At 39.3% G+C, this 19890-nt stretch overlaps 2 protein-coding genes across 2 annotated transcripts in view; both read left to right on the top strand.

Moving 5' to 3' along the window:
* The first annotated feature begins 11 nt into the window (after window positions 1-11).
* On the top strand, window positions 12-6613 carry tpra1 (transmembrane protein, adipocyte asscociated 1). The gene is made up of 11 exons (XM_085406134.1): window positions 12-165; window positions 951-1134; window positions 1308-1440; window positions 1731-1817; window positions 2537-2609; window positions 2808-2887; window positions 2993-3103; window positions 3197-3257; window positions 3917-4019; window positions 4451-4531; window positions 4943-6613. The coding sequence occupies exons 2-11, from the start codon at window positions 962-964 to the stop codon at window positions 5211-5213; spliced, it is 1173 nt and encodes a 390-aa protein (XP_085262260.1). The 5' UTR covers window positions 12-165; window positions 951-961; the 3' UTR covers window positions 5214-6613.
* A 480-nt stretch (window positions 6614-7093) lies between these two features.
* The window catches only part of chchd6b (coiled-coil-helix-coiled-coil-helix domain containing 6b), a 52324-nt gene continuing 39527 nt past the window's right edge, over window positions 7094-19890 (top strand). The window contains exons 1-4 of the mRNA XM_085406126.1: window positions 7094-7322; window positions 7997-8096; window positions 8321-8375; window positions 9171-9327. Of these exons, the coding sequence (XP_085262252.1) occupies window positions 7239-7322; window positions 7997-8096; window positions 8321-8375; window positions 9171-9327 (396 nt within the window). The 5' untranslated portion in view covers window positions 7094-7238. The remainder of the gene's footprint in view (window positions 7323-7996; window positions 8097-8320; window positions 8376-9170; window positions 9328-19890) is intronic.

Here is a 19890-nt window from a genome sequence, read left to right as displayed (position 1 = left end):
CGACGGGAAATTTGTTAACGAAAGTATCTGGCATAGCTATGTCCCCTGTTGGAGACCAGTGTGTCGGTCGATTACTATGTGTATGACAACACATGTGCTTGAATTACATTATTGAATAATATATTTTACAGCAGTTATATCCTTAATTCCGAGTCTTCTGAAAAGGTAAGATGCTAATATTTACTATTTCATGCTCCACGCTGTGTCGGCGTCAGTACACTGCCACCAGTTTGTTTTGTTGCTAACGCTAGTCCATCGGCTTTTAATCTCTGGTACTTTATGTTACATAAACAAGCCGCATGTACCATGAGTACTATCGTCATTGACGAATTTGTTTCTGAGGAATGAGCGAGTAGTTTCGTTTAATAAACAACACAAATTCCGACGGGAGCTAACGAGCTTAGCGGCTTAGCTAACGTCTGAAATTCCCCTTCCCTAACTGAAAGTATTCCGATAAATAATACGCAGAAGTCCTGCAGCGACATGATTCCTGCCCATTTTCAACTTTAGCTGACTCTAGCAAAAAATGTACGTATGTTAGTCTTAGCCCCTGGTATTTTTGTAAGCTGTGGACAAGTTTGGAAGGCTACTGTAACTTGTCTCTTGTCCAGTTGTTGAGTAGGCGTCAAGTAAATGTTAACGAGATTAGTGTTACTGCTTGGCACTGAACACTGCATGTCGAGTTTCTCATCATGTAACGTTCAAGTACATGAGCTGTGATTTCTTGATGCATCGACTGCACTACTTTTTAAATAAGTGTTCCCGTGTATATAGCTTTATCTAGAAGACCAACTATAAATTCTTTAAAGGAGGATACAGCAATCTTGTATGTAGCTAAAGCAGACCCCTTCAGTACCTGCAGCACCCCTACAGTAAAGTTCTTACATATTTCAAAATGACTAACCGTGTTTAAAATATTATTTGACTTAATCAGATATGTCTTCCCTCAGGCTCTGACACCATGCTAGCCACAGTGACTACTGTGGTTAGTTTTTCTCAGGACAATGGCAGTGTTTCACCTACGCCACTGGGAAACACAACAGCATTCTCGACCTGGCAACCTGATACCCAAAACAACATCACCAAGCCTCACAAATGCCTACAAGTTCTGTATGAGGACATTGGAGAATCCAGGTAATCAGTTGATTGTGCAAAATTACTGTTGAAACTACTGTTACTATAAGTGCAAAACAGAGACTGTTCAAAGTAGAAATTTACCAGATTATCAAAAATGTTTATAGATACGCACTCTTTGCTGAAGGACTTAATCCCTTCATTTACCCTTCACATTCACCTGTCTGCTTCAGGGTGCGGTTCTGGGACATTTTATTGCTCGTGCCTAATGTGGCCTTCTTTGTATTCCTGATGTGGAAGCTGCCCTCAGCCAGGGCAAAGATCCGCCTCACCTCTAGCCCCATCTTCGTCACTTTTTACTTGCTGGTAGGACACAAACTGTACAATCAGTGGATGTGCTTTTTCCTCTTTGAACTGGTATACCAAAGCATTTAAGATGTAAAAGATTGATCTATTTGTCAAACCGTATATTAATACACCTTACCTCAGCCTGGCAAAGCAATAAAGGAACTGTTGTCAATAGTGTTGTTGAGTACAGGATTGTTATCAGCTGTACTTTGGCCTAATTTTCCACCAGTATATGATTTTTATTATGACCATGTTATGTTGACAGACTATATCATGTAGTCTAACGTGTTGTGTGCTGTGGTTCTTAGGTTTTTGTTGTTGCAGCAGTTGGAATTACCCGGGCTATAGTGTCCATGACTGTCAGTGCATCCAGTGCTGCCACCATTGTAGACAAAGTAAGCAAGTGCATGATCCACAAGTAAAACTTTACAGGTTTATGGCTACAAGTTGTAATTTAAAGTAAAATTATAATCTGTGATAGAAATGACACCCGTTTGGTCGTAGCCACGCCACGCCCAAAACGATCGAGTCTGTTACGGTGTCAGTTTGTTTTCAGAAAAAGGTGTAAAACAGAGCTGAATTTCAAGTTATTATCTACTGTTTCAATTTAATATGTGTCTTCCCATTCCTAATGGTACTGCAATGTACAAATGGGAGCATACCTGGAATTTGTTAAAACGTCTTTTAATTATAGGCTTATAAGAGACTGAAATGTATGCCTTTTCTAAGTCTCTTGTGTACAAAACAGTCTGGGTTTCTGTCAGTATAAATATTTGACTTGTACTAAAATGACAGGGACAATATCCTGCAAGAGATATCTTTTTATTAAGTGTCCAAAAAAGTTTTTGACCTTTCATGTTTAAAAGAAAAGGCGTAGCTTCATTCCACACATACCAGGCAGATCACTATGGAGCTTAGAGAGATGGACCTGTTATTTCCATTGCACATTATCAGGGCTAAACTATTAAATTTACCAAAAAAGAATGAATGAATATATAACATAATGGTGTGTCTGCTGACCTTTAAAGTTATGCACTTCGACTTAACACGTGTTAATACACAGCTGATCTCCTTAACAACAGGAATTCCTCCTAAAGATTTCTTTTCTCTTTAGGTGCTCTGGGAAATCACTCGTTTTTTCTTGCTGGCTATTGAGCTCAGCGTCATCATCTTGGGACTGGCTTTTGGTGAGTTTGTCATGTTGGTTTCAGTTCTCATTTACCATACATTTTATTTTTAGATGTGTAATGTTTCTAGCTTTTTACATGACAAATATGTTTAATATGTTTTTTTGTTTTTTTTTTTAATTTTCTTTTCAGTGCTAAGTGCAATTAATTTAATGCAGCTGTTTTCCTGTTAAGCATGATTCTTCCTCTGTTCATTAGGCCACCTGGAGAGCAAATCCAGCATAAAGCGTGTGCTGGCTATTACTGCTGTGTTGGCTCTGGCGTACTCAGTCACACAGGTAATGGCAGATGGGAGGTTAAATATAGTTTCAAATGATTACTATCATGACATATTGTGGCAGGAAATTCTGCATGCAGATGAACTGAATAATACATTGTCTCAGGGCACGCTAGAGATACTGTATCCTGACAGTCATCTGTCAGCGGAGGACTTCAACATCTATGGTCACGGGGGCCGGCACTTCTGGCTGGCAAGCTCCTGCTTTTTCTTTCTGGTCAGTAACTCCATTATAATGGCAGCATGAGCAAAAAGATCCTTTACCATAAATGATCAGCCTGTTATCTCATATTTGTCTTTTTTTAAATAGGTGTACTCTTTGATTGTGATCTTACCAAAAACTCCAATAAGAGAAAGGATATCTCTGCCATGTGAGTTAAAAGTTAAATTGCATTAAACAACAAAGTTAAGATTGGAGAAGTAGAATTGCTCCTAACTTTTGATATGATAAAAAAAAAATGTTACAGTTTTTCAATAGCAGAAGTATTTTTGACCTAATTGGCCACATAAAGTCGTGTCTTGTCTTTTAGAGTTAACTTTTTAAAACCACATCTATACTTACCTCACGCAGTTGTATTTCCCCTGCTGCGTTTGTGTCATTGTCTTCATTTTCACATCCTCACACAGTTGATCAGAAGAGCCATTGTTGTTGACCTTTGCTATATAGTTAGAGTAGTTGGGGGATTTATCAGCGAAGTTCCATAAAGGGTCTTATTTATAGTGAGTCATTATCCACAGTAGAGGCCAGTAGGGGGCGGCAACGAGAGAGCATAGATCATTTTGATGGCTCAAGTTTCCTGACATAAAGGGCAGTAAAAGTATCTTAATTATAGTCAAACTTTCGCATGTCCCACTGGTTTTGTTTTTTGTTTTTTCATCAAGTGAAAATTAACAGACTATAAAGACTGAAAGAGAGGGGTGGGGGGGACACTTTTCTTACTCAAATATCGTTAAAGCCAAACTTGGTATTTAACATATTAAATTTACCTGCAAAGCCCTGATTGATCTCTGTTTGGCTTCCTTTCTCCAGCTAAGAGGAGTTTCTACGTCTATGCTGCCATCCTGTCATTGCTGAACCTCGTTCAGGGCCTCGGCAGTGCTCTGTTGTGTGCTGAAGTCATAGAGGGACTATGGTCAGTATTCTGAAGCATATTTGCTTATATTACATCAAAAATACATTATATAGCTATAAAGCCAATTTAGATTTTTTTTTTGGTGATTAAAATAAGTAAAATAAGCCTCATATTTAATTTTATGCTTCTAAGAAGAAACAATAGCTGCATTCAGAGCAGCTGTGGCTCTAATGCTTTGTAAGCCTATTAGAAAATGCCCTTGATATGGAGCTGGCTGCCTGTTTTAAAACCTCTTAGTATTTTAATTTTGTTGGCTGAGTTGCACCCACTGGGATGACTCACTGTTTTGCTGGGTCCACCAAAGTTCAGTGGAGTTTATACGGGCGAATCTGAACATAATAGTCAGGCAGCAATCTGTTGGTTATGCTTTTTGTGAAGCTGAGAGCTGAATAAGCTTACTGAGATGGTTTGCTCTTTCTCTTGTGAACCAGCTGTGTGGATGTCACAACGTTCCTGTACTTCTCTGCCTTCGCTCCGCTCATTTATGTCACATTCCTCAAAGGCTTCTTTGGGTATGTAGTCACATGAGATGTAGAGAATAAGAGTGTAATCAGCACTTATTATACATTTGGGTTTTTTTTCTTATTAGTTTTGATTTTTTCTACTTCCTTGTTTTTTAAATTCAGCTTTGCTTTTGGTTTAGTTTCCAGGTGAATTTGCTAATTTCAGTTTAGCTTTTTTTGTTTGAAAATGTAATATTTTAGTTTGTTTTATTTATTTTGTTTGTTTCAGTGTTAGTTTTAGTCTTTGTAATTATGTTTGTATTGAGGACTTATGTCAGACAGGATTCAGGAAATGTAGCCTATAGATATGACCACGAAGTGGTTTTCTCTTACATCAGTTTAGATGCTTGATTTATTTGCAGGAGTTGACAGTTTTCAGTCTGTACAAATAAAAGCTTACCTTTTCCCTCATCTCTGCAGTTCAGAGCCCAAGATCCTATTCTCCTACAAGTCGCAGGTAGATGAGCCAGATGAAAGTGATGTCCACCTTCCTCCAACCATCGCTGCAAACCTTGGTCGTAAGGAGATGAATGACCAGGGCCTGTACTATTCCTCCACCCAGATTGATGGCTCTGGTCCGAGCAGTACTCGCATGGTTGGAGCATACCTGGATGATGTTGCCTCCGGACCCTATGGGTCCAGCAGCGTTAACAGCATTGAAGCTGACCGCTGGAGACCTGTAATTGTGTGAAGGGGTCAAGAGTTGTACAGCTGGACTAAAATTGTTGTGCATGTGTAGTGTTGTCAGCAATATGGGGATCAGTGAAGTTGGTGCAGAACAAAACAGTTGGACACCAAGGAGGGTGATAGTGGTCTTTTTTTGGAGGCCTGAAAGAGTGGGCGCTTAAAACAAACAAACAAAGAAAGAAAAAAAAACTTATTTCTGAAGGACTGTGAATTTAGCAACTGCTTTTGTAACATTGTCCAGAGTGCATTGCTGCTGCTGCTGCTGCTGGTGCTCCTGCTCCTGCTCCAGCTCCAAACTGGGAGCGCTGCCCCTCATTGTGGCCCCAACAGGCTTGATAATGATTCTGCTCTGCAAGCTCTTATTTCTGGGAGTTTATTGACTCGTCTCACCACATTTTCTGTCATTCCAGCACTAATGCAACAATGAATATCTCAGTTCTCACCGATGATGTTTTAAACCTATTTTAATTAAAAAGGTTTATAAAACTGATCAAACATTCTTGTGATGGAAACCTTACATCTGTACATTCCCACTGAAGACTTTCAGTAACAGCATCTCATCTGACTTAAGATTTGTGACCAATCAGGCTAATCAGTTTGCACTGGTCACATTGCTTATTGGAAGCACTTCAAAGACTTGTGCTAATTCATTTGGTATGTGTTGACAAGTAAAACAGTGTTGTTGTGTTGTATGTCACTTCATTATAATAGGGAGCTGCTGAATACAGGCAACGCATTGGTGTTAAAGGGCAGAATGTCACAGACACAAAGGACAATTCCTAACAATTGAAGCCAGATCTTGTGGATGACATCTTTTCATTTTTGTTTGGTTTTTTTTGTGTGCTTTTTACTTTAATTCCAGATTAATCAATGCTGCCAGTGAAATGACATTTGTTGGCAAGTTATGTGTTTGAGATAAAAGACAAAATTTGCACAAACTTATTTGTGTATTCCACGTCAATCTTGTGATTGATACCAGTGGTTTTCCAGTTTTGCTTGCTGCCAAAGGTTGCTGTTGCAGATTTGATTTTTTTCCCCTATATTCAGAGTTACAAATGTTACCACAAGTGGTGAACGTACACCAAAAACAACTGTTTTCATAGTATCAAATGGGGGTATTGATACAGTTTCATTACATAGTTTAAACTTTTGTCTTTTGACAAACAAGGTCAGGCACTGGCATTGGATCATTGTAATACATTGACAAGGATAAGTATATTGCATACTGTTGCCAAGGAAAATACAATATTTGGTATGAGGTGATTGCTGTATTTAAGCTAGCAGTATTCATCAGCATAGTGTTGTAACCAATATGCAAAAAAAAAAGAAAGAAAAATAGGGGGTTGCAATGATGTTTTTCATCATATGATTCATTTGCATTTTTCCTGATTTGAAATATTTTATCCTCAAATGTAAATTTGTTGTTTTATGTCGGGTAATGGATTAAAATATTCTTATCCTTTTGTTGGACAAGAGTTCACAAGTTGCATCACAGCAAAATTCCACTCTTGAAAACATTTGATGGTGAAATCCTTTGGAAATGATGTTTAAAATTGCGTTTTTATTGAAGTGCATTTATTGTACAATATTCCAGCCATGTCAAATCAAGGTGTTAAGCATTCCATGAACTAAAGAATAAACAGTGAACTCTTTGTTTCAATTGTTTTTTTCTACTATCTATAGTGTGTGTGTGTGTGTGTGTGTGTGTGAGCAAATGCGCTCTGTATGATCTTAAATATACCGCACAGGTCGCATTTTAGATTCGTCAGTCTTGTGTTTAACTACAATTCCCATCAACCCTTCGTCCGTTTACGATAAGCTGCTGTTAGCCATTGGATCTGTAATGTAAAATCTAGCCAATGAGCTTTCAGGATACTGAAGCGTTAAAATGACCTTTATTGGAGTATTTTGACCAGCAGTCGCTGTGGCGGCGACTCGAGCTGCTCTCCAATTTATGTCTTCTTCACATAACAGTCGACTTGGCTTGTATTGCGTGATTTAATTGAGTGGGAACGGAAAACTGGTCAAAATGGGAGGAAACGGGAGCACGGCGAGGAAAGTGTCATTCGGACTGGACGAAGACGAGAAGGTCACAGTAATTGAAGGAGTGAAGGTATAGAGTACAACGTTGTTGCTTTAGGGGTAATTCACACCACAGTTTTAATTATTATTATTATTATTGTTACGGTATATCGGCTAATGGCAGAGGCAGTAGTGGGATTTTGTGGTGGTATCCGTCTGTCTGCTGCGAGCCTGACAGGTCCAGTGTCCTTAAATGAACCCGGGTCAGAACTTCTTTTTCCTGTCATGTCCAGCTACTGTTGCCCTTTTTCTTAGATTAGTAGGTTATTATTTTATTAGTATAATAATGACTGATAAAATGCTAGCACAGCGGACAATTTCACAGCACTAGGTCACATGAGATGCTGGTGTTATTTCCACAGCAAACCGCTGATAGCTAAGACGCTATGTCAACAACAGCAAACACGTTAAGTCCTTTGCTGTTGTTGACTTCTGTAATCAGAAGTACATGTCATGAAACATGGGGATTGTCATCAACATATTTGCAGTTTTGCAGCATGAGAATATGTAATCTTTTCTATCCATGCAGGCAAATAGCTAGCTAGCATTTGTTTCAATACCTTGTCATTGGATTGGTGAGGTGTACAGAAGTATTTTCTGTGTTATAGGACACTTGAATAGGCTAGGCGATGGACTTTAAACCTCTTAAGATTTAATCTGGTATACATTTACACTGCATTGCATGTGTTTATTAATCCCATCCAGCTCTCAGAAGATGTGCTCCGCAGGATGAGGGAGTCTCAGGGGTCTGATAGCAACAAGCCACCAAAGTCCTTGCCGGACAGTCACAAACCACCACCATCAAGTATGTCGCTGGTCAAAGGCCTTTCCTGTCTCACAAACTTCCCATTGTAACCGCAGCAAATATGTTCCCATGCACTGATTCTTGAGCACAGCATCAAAATATAGTATAATTGCAGTAGATAGCTTTGCCATGATTCACACCCCTAACCCTGCTGCAAATCCTGCAAACGGGTTCATACTGTCATTTTTATATGCATCAGTAATCCTTATCCAATTGTGTGTTAGGTGCAAAACCATCAGGACCATCTTCTAAAGAAATTCAAGAGGAAATGCGGAAAAAGTAGGTGCTCACAATGTCAAGGTCACTGTTCCCTTGTGTTCAGTCATGCTTGTTTACATGTTTAGAATTTGTCCTGTAAGTTGCTCTGTTTTGTACACACACTACCTGTTGTTTGTCACTCCTCTGGTGCTTTTTCTCAAGTTTCTTCTAGCAGTTACTGACGGGAGCTTTTTTTTTTTTTTTCCTTACCATGTTCACAAGGCTAAGGACTTGGATTTTACATGCCATAGACTGTAAACCTGTTTGAGACACATTCTTGATTTCAGATATCAAATTGTCACAAATTGAGTTGTATTTCTGTCATAGTTGGTTAAGGAACAGCTGCAGCTGAATACATGTTGAATACATGTAGTTGACAGATATTTGAAATGACGTGCACACAGTGTGCAATGTTTTGCAAACATACACATGCCGAGTGACCTATTGACACTGCCTGTGCTACATTACTCTGTATAACAGGCATGTTTCTGTGCTGTTGGAGTGCCTATATGCTGTGCTGAGCCTCTGAAGACTTGCATATTGAAGTCCAGCAGTTCTCACTCATGCTCATTGCAATGCAGTTAATTTACTCTATGTATATTTTACTTTTCTATCACATTACAGTGGAAAACCATGTGTAACATTCTGGAAGTGACTTCTGTAGGCGTTTTCCACATTTATTTGTAATGCTTTGCATAAAGCAATATCTGTAAAACCTCAGTGGCTAACCCGCTATGCGAACAAAAACTTCAGAGGGCTTTCCATTGCAAAATAAAGTGTCAAAGGTTAATAGATCTCATGTTTCAATCACTTTAGCTTTGAACGTCAACAGGCCATGGTGAAGGAGGAGTTGGCCAAACTGGCCCAGAGGGAGAACGAGAATGCAGCAATCACTGGCCTGGATGAGCTGACCTCTGCCCTCATCATAGAGAAAGGAAAATCCCTCGAAGAGCACGAAAAGTCCAAGATACTGGTGAGTGATGTTTTCTGGATCTATGCCAGGAGCACATTTATTTAAATCTTCACGTCCTGCATAATTTCACTAGACACATCTTGATAAAAATATACTTAATTTGTTAAGGCTTAACCTTGGTAATGCTCTTATATGAATTTAAAGATGTAGGGAGACGTGTTTGTGATTGATTAAAGTTCCAGAAAGTTAAAAAGAGCAGTGTTAATTTGTTGAGATGCTTTGTAGATCTATTTATTTATATTTTTTAGGCTAAGTTAATTGTTCCAAGACTTTAAGATGAAATAATGGCTCAATTTATCATTAAAATTGTAAAATCTAGCAGTAGTATGGATGCAGAGTACTACGCTGATGTAGTGGTAAACAGCACCCTCTACTGCTTTGACTTCGAATACTGAAGCTTTAGTGAAGCAGGGGATATCTGTGTGTCCATGTTTTTGCTCTGCACTTCTGAATAACATGTTTGTAAAAGCAGATAAATCAGATATTTGGATATTCAAAATCTGATTGTCTTCTTGTTGTTCAGTTAGTAACATTTGTCTTATTGTCATAGTTTGTACATGAAAGCTTAGTTCAGTATATTGCAAAACTCAGTGGTCACAGGTGTTACTATGCTATTTGTGTTTGGCATTGGTTGGAGTTTCTGATGATGTGAGAGCAACATAAACGTCATGATGGAAATATACAGTTCTTGTAGTGCTTTGTGGCCAGCAATGACTTACTTCAGCAGGTCATGTCATTAACAAGAATATATGATCACTAAGTGTCTCCTACTATGAATATTAACACTCCACATTAATGTCCTAGTGTTTAATTAAATGTAGGTAATCACGTCTCCCTCGCCTTTTAGAAGCGGCCTGGTATTAACAGCGTGGCAACAATAAACTTGACAATTGGATACAGAACCTGTGATGTTTCAGCATTTTACTGTCTCAAAGCAGGCTTGTTGAAACAAAATGTTGTCTATATTCATAATTTAGACTGGTAATGAGTCAAACTAGCAGTGTGGTGTGTGTAGGATTTCAAACGGAGACGTTAGTGAGTCAGATGTGTGAGGAGTTTGATGTGAGATGGAAAATAATGTCTAAAGGTAGTAAGCTTGACTCAAAGGCTGGAAACCCGTGTGTGTGTGTGTGTGTGTGTGTGTGTGTGTGTGTGTGTCTTAAACAAGTGTGTTAAACTTGGATAGTGTTTCTCTTGTTAGTGACATCTATGTATAATTATGAGCAATGAACTATTGCTGATGATTAATTAGCAGTTCTCTCCCTGGTGGCTTCACTTGGCTCTGCTAAAGTTAAACATTGTGGATTTCCTACAACCCCGTCTCCCTCACTCTCTTTCTCCCCTCCAATTGATTTGTCCTGCAGTGTCTTTTCAGCGTGCCAGCCCGCTGTAATGAATACTGAATGAAGCCGCTGGCTTAGCTTACGCTGATACGGGCACCAAACATTTAATAATGTTGCATTGCAATGAGAAACTGAGCACTTCCCCTCAAAGCCTTGTTTTCTACTTTTTCTGTCAGGACAAGTCAATACAAGGCGTCAGTGTGTGTGAAGCTGTGTGTTTGTGTTCAAGGAGGGATGGACTAAAAGTGGACTAGAAGACCTTAGTTCTGAGATAATAAGATGATAAACATTTTCCTGCTTGTGCTGTATTGCTTCAACTTTTTAGTGCATTCAAAGAACTGATTTAAAAGCTCCTCCATTCTTAGCGGGTGGGCTTCCCTCTCTTCTTTGTATTTTCCATTGACCTTACATTGGAAACGACCTTGCAAAAACGCAGCTGGAGGCTCAAAGAACAGCTTTCCCCATTACACTTTCAAATGCACTTTGTGTAGTTTCTGCGCTTGCCATGTTCCTTAAAGGCAGATGCATTCTCACACACACTTCTGTGACACTCGCCACAGTATATTGGCACATATAGCGCACGCTTCTGGCCTGTTTTCCCCCCTGTGCATTTTTAGCTCTCCAGCATCAAAACTGTGTGTTATGGGGAAATTCTGGTTCAGCTGTGGTGGTGTCCGTGGGCCCATCTAACTGCAGAGACCACATGTGTCTGCGTCTGTTATCAGATGGGGGCAGTATTTAAAAAAAAAAAAAGAAAAAAAGGGGGTCTGACCAGCGTACTTGTCAGTCAACTGAAAGGGTCATCCATGTTGAACAACATGCAGTTGAGATTTTGGAGGCCTGCACAGGAGCATGTTTGTGTTGGTTGAAAACCCCTCTCCGGAGGCATATGCCTCTGCACACAACCTCAGTAGCATTAAGCATTACTGGTGGGTTGATTAGGGGGGTGTGAAGGCATGTACCCGCTGAAGAGCTGCTCCTCACACTGCCTCAGGCTGCCTGTCACAAACATTCACATTAGCCATTTACCCCACACTCATTACCGACCAACACCACCACCGCCATGAGTATTTGTGTCTGTCTGTGTCATTGCATATGTATACCTGTGCATTAAGCTGGCTCCATCTGCCAATCCACTCATAATGTTGACTCTTTCCATCTACGGCCCATTAATTCTTTCACATTAACTATAATACTATAAGAGTCTAGCTATCTTTTCTTTTACAGACTTGTTAGTGATTTTGGTCAGACTTTTTCACACTTATTCTCCAAATGTGTAACACTTTCTCAAATTGTAGCTGTGTTCTTGCTGTACTCCCCAGTTAACACTGTCTGTTTTAACTAATGATATCATTGTGGAAGAAGTGTGTTTTCAGAAAAGTGCCACTGAAATTTAGGGTAAAGATTAGGACTAATAATAGCTAACAATCCCTATTATTAGAGGAGCTTCTTCTCCTTTTTGCTCGTCGGGATCACCCGAGTGGATCAACTCTCTCCATCTCATCCTCTTGCCCTCCTGTCACGCCAAGTTCCTACACATCCTCCTTCACTACATCTATGAATCTTCTCTATGGCAAAAATATTACACCGGATGCCATTCCTGATGCAGATCCCCATTTATCAAGATTGGGAATGGCACTAGAAGTGTACTGGCTTGCCACCCTAATCGTACCCCACCACCACACAGTTGTGGCTATTATTAATATCTGAAGATATTACCCTTAAAATACATTTGTAATGGTTTTTTGGGGGCAGATGATGCTTTCAAATTGGGTTTATTTATTTTTAATGTGTATCAGGTGATGTGGGGAATCTGTGTACTCCTCCAAAGTTTATTTTCTGTACAGTGCTGGATTCTTTTCTACTCCTACTTCTGACTCATATTTCACCATGTCCAAGTTCTCACCCAACCTACAAAGGTGCTCTTAAGAAGTGCATTCAACTTGGCTCTTGCAGTGTGTCATCCTGTCTCATTCTGAGACTATATTTAACTGTTACACCACGAGTGAAGACACAGAAGAGATGACGCGTTACATTAACACCTAGTCCCTTCTCCTCTCCTTTCTTTCATTAGCACCTCCTGTGTTTGTTTTTTCCCCTGCCTGTTCTCTCCACCTCAGAGGTGTCATTTCTGCTGCAAGTAAAATGCAATTAGTATGCACAGGTATTCAGTGCTGAGCATCTAACACCCGGAGACATGCAGACAACAACAAGCATCTGCTTGAAGCTATTGAATTTCAGAAGCCGGAAGGGTGTGAAGAATAGACTTTAATACCTGTGTGTGGACCACGGGTGAATGTTTGTATTCCTGTATATTAAAAGCATTCTTTTATCTGCTGTCTCCAGTGAAGAAATCGTGATAAACAGCAACATGAGTGCTCATACTATTCTAATTCAGATCTGCTTAGCAGAGTTCCAGATGGATCCATTTCAGTGACAATATTATGAAGGAACTAATAAAAACGAAAAAAGAAAAAATGAGAAAAGATGAAGCACTCGCCAGGGAATACATAAAAACGAAACCTAAAAAGAATAGTGGTAGTAGTGGAAAATATAAATAAAGGAATAGAATAGCTTGAGAGATGTACAATAATGGTAGTGCAAATGGCCAACAGGAAAGCTGCTTTTGCGAAGCTTTGGTTGAATCTGTTGAACTGTAAAGAATGCTTTTTTTTTTTTTTTTTTTTTTTTCATGTGGAAATATAGTTGGTAGCACAGTTTTAGCTGAAGTGTGTGCGATAAGAGGTGATGCGCCCGTTTGGTCAGTCCTCGTGTTCTCACACCTCCTCCTTCCTTTTAACACCCTCACCAGATTGTGGGTTATAGATTTAAATCCTGCAGCAGGTAGTTCTGTAAGTCTAAAAATGTAAATGTTGCTGTGAGGCGATGCTTCTAGGAATTTGATGTCTTTAGTCGTTTTGTTTCCTTTTATAGCAACATGCAGCCTGTTTCTCTTTAACATATATTTCTAAGTAATTTCCATTTTCAGTTATAAGTTGATATGCCTGCTATTTGGACGTTTTTCATGGTGACATAATAGGATGTAAGCCAGTAAAGTTTCACTAGATGGCGCTGTTGATGCATGTTTGGTTAGCCGGAGGATTACAAGAAGGATGAATGTGTGCTCTGCACAGCAACATGTGCTCCTGGGCAACATGTTCTTCCAGCATTTATTCCTCCTCCTCTGTGTCTCATCTTTTTGTGTGTGTGTGTGTGTGTGTGTGTGTGTGTGTGTGTGTGTGTGTGTGTGTGTGTGTGTGTGTGTGTGTGTGTGTGAGAGAGTGACTCAGAGTGAAGCATTTGACACTGTCCAGAAAACCGATGATGAAAAGCACAGAATTCATTAAAGTCAGACCTGAGATGACAAACACTCAGACCACAGGGTTGATGCCACACATGTTAACAGTATTGCCCAGCTGCTGTGTAGAAACACTCGGAGATGACACTTGACAAGACTGGAAATGTTGTGTTTTGCACTGAATATGCAGCCTTTCAGCTACAAGATGTTCTCACTAACCAGCAGGCCCCCCTGCTGTCTAAGTCTAAAAGACATTTGTCTCGTTACTGAGTAGAATTCTCTGCAAAAGATCTCTCTGCTGTTGTTTCAGCACATTGCCACACTTTTATTGATTACTTTAACCTTTATCTTTTAATTAACTGTTTCCATTATCTCTGTGATTACATACACTAAGCGTTAGGATATTATTTATTAACATACTCATTTATATGCTTGCCTGGAATTGTATACCTCCTTGCTGATTTGGCCTGTGGCTACGCTATTCTGTCTGTTCTAATTACTTCAAGTATACGAATCGAGCAACAAGCGTGTGGCTTCAGCTCTAATTCATGGGATACTTTCTCATTAAGGCAAGATAACCTACACCTAATTCAATAGTTTCACATGATTATAGAGCAGATTATCTGATCTTGTAGGTGTACAAGATCAGGTGATCACTGCTTGAGGTTGTACTTTCATTCAGTATTTATCTTTCCACATTTGTTTTTTTGTTTTGTTTTGTTTTTTTGGCTGCCTGACTAGAAATCTTTATGGAAACACCAACATTTAATTTAGCCTGACATTTTAGATGCAGTCACATTCAATGTGTTTGCTTTTCTTTGTCTACCACCATTCGTTTTGTCTTGACCCACCCATTATAGTAGCCTGAGAAGTAATTGTGACTGTTACGATGGCTGGTTGTGGTAGAAAATGGCAGCATTAGGCTAAAGATGATCCATAGAGCTCAGAAGTAGAGAAACACAGTTGGGGAAAGACTGTAGTAGCTGAAAGGCAGATAGAAGATAATTTATTATTATAGCCCTTACAAATGAAGACGTCTCGCTATGACTGTCTGACTAGATAGCCAGGCCTGGTTATTGGCCAAAGACACAGAGGCAGGAGGATGACAAGAGAGAGGAGATACTTGATCAATAAAAAGAATGCTTGTGGAAAAGCATGTGTAGATATTGCAGTGGATTGAGAGGACTTTGTACTGAAACTGAGTGGGTTCACCATAAGAGAGGCGTTTGAGTCCAGCAGAATGACGTGCTGTGAAGGTGCACACGGCGTTTTATAGAAGCCGACTGAGGATGAAGTACAAGCGATTCAGACACACACATTCACACACGGCTAAACCACTTGTTATCAGCTAGTGTAATCACAGACTTGACATCTTTTCTGCATGTTAAAGCAGTTAAGCCCTTTGTGCACACTCTCACTCGCTCACACACTCGCACCGTACATCGTCTAAAGCAACAGTAATTGCTGACGAGCAGAGCGCTCACCAGATGAGGAGATTTTGATCGGTGCCGAGCAGCGAGTGAGCGCCTCGCACAAATCCTGTCAGTTCAAAGGACAAATGTGTAGGACTGGAATACCTCTCCACTCTCCAGGAGAGTGGTTGTGATGTAATGAGACGGCTGGACAAGACCTATTATCCACAGGAAAAAAAATAATTCCTCTCAGATAATTGTTCTCATAGGAGGCTATAATGATTAATGTTTGAACACTCAAAGTATGAGTCAAAGGTTTTAAAAATTTTAGGAGTTTTTGCTAATTGTTAAAGTAAAATGTTAGGTTGACTGGGCTGAAGCTTCCACAGAGGAAAAACAAAGGCAGGAATGCTGACCCTGAATTTGTTTTATGTGAAAGTTTTATTTGATTCTAGCTTTTGTTTTTGCTTCATGTGGAAGTCTCAAGATTACCAAGATATTACTTAAGAAAATTATATTTGCAGCTTTAACGTTTAATACTATTAATAATATTAATGATTTATATGATAAAGAGTAAACATTGAATCTTGGCTCTGTTTACCAGAGAACACATTTTAAAACAGGTAGTAGAACATAGTCTAATTTCAGGAGTCAAAGAAAATGAAATTCAAAATCTATTCTAGTTATTTATTTACTTATTTAGGCAAAACTTATTCTTCATAAGATGAAAAGACTCTTCAAGACAGAATCATTTGGTAAGGTTTTCTTTTGCTTTCTTTTACGATTCCCCAGTTTTCCAACAAAGCCTCTTTCTTTTTAGTTGAATTGCATCATTTTGCCTCAATCCCTCCTTTCACTTTTTTCATCTTAGTGTCTTTTTCACTCTCTGTCTGTGGTGCAAAGCAGGCTGATGATGAAGTGTTAATTCATTTAACCTCCCCCAGCTATGTGACGACAACACACATTTAATGAGCAAACAGCTAGACTAACCAATTCATGGCTTTTGTGTTTGTAGTACACTGTGTGTGCGTTCTCATGTTTGGTTTCACGTGTCTCTTGTGGCTGCATGCAGCTATGTACTTCATAAACAGATGTCAGGCTGAGGATTTATGCTCATGTATGTAAACATCACCCTGTTTCTTACTAACACCCCCTGCTGTTTGTTTTTGTGTATCAACTATGAATTGTAAATTCAGTCCAGTTGTTATAGAAGATGTAAACTCAATGGCCACGTTTGTCAAGTGCAGCTGTTCAACTGCCCATTAATGCAGAGACCTAATCACCCAATCACATGACAGCACATCGATGCTGCAATGCGTCTAAAGTTCAAACCAGTAAGCACTCTTTCTAACCAAGGTATGAAGAAGAGTATCTCTGTTGAACTCTACATGTTTAACATTGGAGCACAATGTCTACAGCTGCTTAAGACCACACCAGGTGCCATTCTAGTCGGCTAAGAACTGAAGCTACAGTTGGCCTGGGTTCACCAGAAGTTGGGCAGTAGAAGATTGTTGCCTGGTCTCATGAGTCTAGATTTGTGCTACAACAGTTGGATTGTATCAACAGTTCCAACTCATCAAAATTGCTGATGAGGTGACGTGGTGTTAAAGCAGGGTTCTACGCAGCTGGTTCAAAAGCTTGACCATGAAATACAGCTTCCCAGGTAGAAAATATTTTTCAGTTTTATTGTGTGACAATATTGCTCAGCTCTGGCCAAGATAGAAGGTTAATTCAGTTCAGGTCAATTCAGTCACCTCAAGGCGCTTTATATTGTAAGCTTGAGTCCCTACAATAATAGAGAAAAACTCCAACAATCAAACCATCGCTCTTTGAGCAAGCACTTGATGAGTGGACATAGTGTAAGTAAAAAAAACAACAACTCCCTTTTAACAGGAAGAAACCTCTGGCAGCACAACGCTCAGGGAGGGGCAGCCATCTGAAGGTGGGAGGTTAATGGAATAGAATTCAACTTTACTGTCATTGCACACGTCACAGGTACAAGGCAACGAAATGCAGTTTGCAGCCATCCAGAAGTGCTTTAGCCATGATATAGATATATTACAAATATATATTAGCAATAATATAGATATGTAAGTATATTACAGAAATGGGTCTATTATGGTATGTAATAATGTACACAGTATGAAGGTATGTTATGAATATGCTATAACTAGAAGTATGTACAGGCTGTAGGAAGTACAGGCTATGAACAGGATATAAATATGAAATAAAAACTATACAGAATATGAGATATACAGAAATGTGAACTATGCAGGTTATAAACAGTTGTAGAATTAAAAATTATCGTATTGTACAGAATGATCATTTACACAGAATTATACAGTAGTGCAGTTAAGATATGTGAGATATGTGGATAATTTCTACAGAGGCTATATAAAGTGCTAGTGGTTGTGAGTGGTGGTTCAGTCCATGTTATTATTGTGTGTATGAGGGTACAGGTGTGTGTGTGTGTGTGTGTGGGTGATTGTGGGTGTTTGTATCTCCTAACTAAGTGCCTTTGGTTACTGTTAAAATAAATGTAAAGCTACCTTTGTGCTTGACTTATGTTGTGTTATTGCAAATAATGTGTCACTGTTGCGCTATAATCCCTTAAAGATAACTATGAGTTTGCTATATTCAAATGGCCACAAAGAAGTAAGGCAGTTCTGAGGGTGAAAGGGGCTCCGACCCAGTACGCCCAAGGTGTATCTAATGTAGTGTCCAGTTTTTCTGTTATTCGATTTAAAAAAAAAAAGACTTGATTTATGACAGAATCATAGTATGGTAGCCAATTACTGTTTTAGGAAGCAAACTTTGTAAAATTAAGATATTTCTGGAGAACTGATGTGAATGTATGTTTGGGATATTAGTTGTGACTGTGACATGGATGTAATACTCCAACCTGCAGCTGTGAATACAGTGTCAATGAGTTTTTTTATAAAACAATGGATGAAAATGTTTGACACATATCACACACTGCCTCTGGCTTCTGTTACTCATTGTTTGATGTATCTGCCCTTATTCATTGGAGAGGGCAAGTAATGGTGCACGATGCCCCTGCTGCTCCCTGTAAATAAAAATTAACCCAGTTATAAATTGTTTGGTTCACATTTTGAATTAGTGGAGTTTTATTTAAATAAAAGGGGGGAAACGATTAAAAAAAGTGATAAATAATTAAAATTGTCAGTGACTTGTACAGATTGTAACGTATGTCTTTTTAAAAGTGATGGACATGTGTAAGCTCAAGTTCATACAAATGCTCTTCATCAGTACCAGTAGATTTTTAGTGAAGATGGCAACAACCAAACGAGAGGTGGGGTGACAGCACTTAGCTTTACCCATGGTGTTTATTACTGGCACAAGTGATGAATGTGCTTACTTCATTTGAGATGGCAGGAAGAAAGCTGTCACTGAATTAGCCCTTATTTTCTCCTCTCTGTCTGTGTTGGTGCCGTTCTCTCTTCCTCTCCACCTCTTTCTCCCTAATTAAAAAGCCAAATCAGGAGTTAAACTGCATAAACTGTGTCTGCCAGTGACATTCTCCAGCCTAATCCTCATTTTAGCCCTCTTTCCTCATCTTCTCTCTCGCCTCTCCTGACTGCGAGTATAAAACCACGGCAAAATCTTTTCTCCCCAAACACAGATTTATTCAAATGTACCATTTGCATAATTCAGTATTTACATAATTGATTTTCAAGGAAGCATTTCTCACCATGTGAGGTGGCTTTGCAGACCAAAAGGTCTCATTTTGACACGCATGTGCACGCACGTTCTTAGTGAAGTGTCACATTCTCTGCCACTGTTATTCAGTTTTTAACTCCCACAGAGAGACAGACGTGTGTACACACACACACACACACACACACACACACACACACACACACACACACACACACACACACACAGTGTTGCTCTAACATTTCAAGTCTAAATGAAGCATCTGTTGACCCTCATGATACACCCAGCAAACACAATTCAGCTCAGCATAGATTAATCAAATCTATTGAGATCCATTAAATTGGTGTGGTTGTGTGGAGGGGGTGTCATTATTTTGCTTCCTTGCACTGCAACTTCTCCCTAGAAGTCAGTGTCCTGGAAAAACGACCAAGAGCACAACATGCAAACCCCAAGAGGTGTAAAAGCAAAAACACCCTGCATAAATCTCTACAACTGTACAAATTTTACTTCTCTAAGGGTAATGTTAGTAGAAGGACTCAAACAAAAATGAACACTGCTTTCCAAAAAAACATTTGAGTGTGTCTGTAGTTTGCCACAGACCTGGATGTTCCACAAAACTTCCTGACCACTTTGTTCTTTGCCCACATGAGACAAAAATGCATAATCCTATGTTTGGAGGATAAAAGGCAATGCAGACCAACTCCAGAATCTCATCCCATTTGTGAAGGATGCTGTATGAAGCATCACAGTTTGGGGCTGCTTTGCTAACTCAGGTTCTGGATGCCGTTCAATTATTGAAGGAGTGAATTTAAAAAGGGTTTAAAGAAATTTC

This window comes from Rhamphochromis longiceps, linkage group LG5 (assembly GCF_057381845.1).
Source record: "Rhamphochromis longiceps isolate RC_006_pf linkage group LG5, R_longiceps_female_GT1.1, whole genome shotgun sequence".
NCBI lineage: Eukaryota > Metazoa > Chordata > Actinopteri > Cichliformes > Cichlidae > Rhamphochromis > Rhamphochromis longiceps.
Note: the sequence above shows the minus strand (reverse complement) of the source record. Positions and strands in the feature narration are given on the sequence as shown.

Excerpts from the sequence above, each read along its gene's own strand:
- tpra1 (XM_085406134.1), top strand. The coding sequence starts at position 962 with ATGCTAGCCACAGTGACTACTGTGGTTAGTTTTTCTCAGGACAATGGC. Across the intron at positions 1,135-1,307 it reads GAGGACATTGGAGAATCCAG|GGTGCGGTTCTGGGACATTT; the intron begins GTAATCAGTTGA and ends TGTCTGCTTCAG. Across the intron at positions 2,610-2,807 it reads CATCTTGGGACTGGCTTTTG|GCCACCTGGAGAGCAAATCC; the intron begins GTGAGTTTGTCA and ends TCTGTTCATTAG.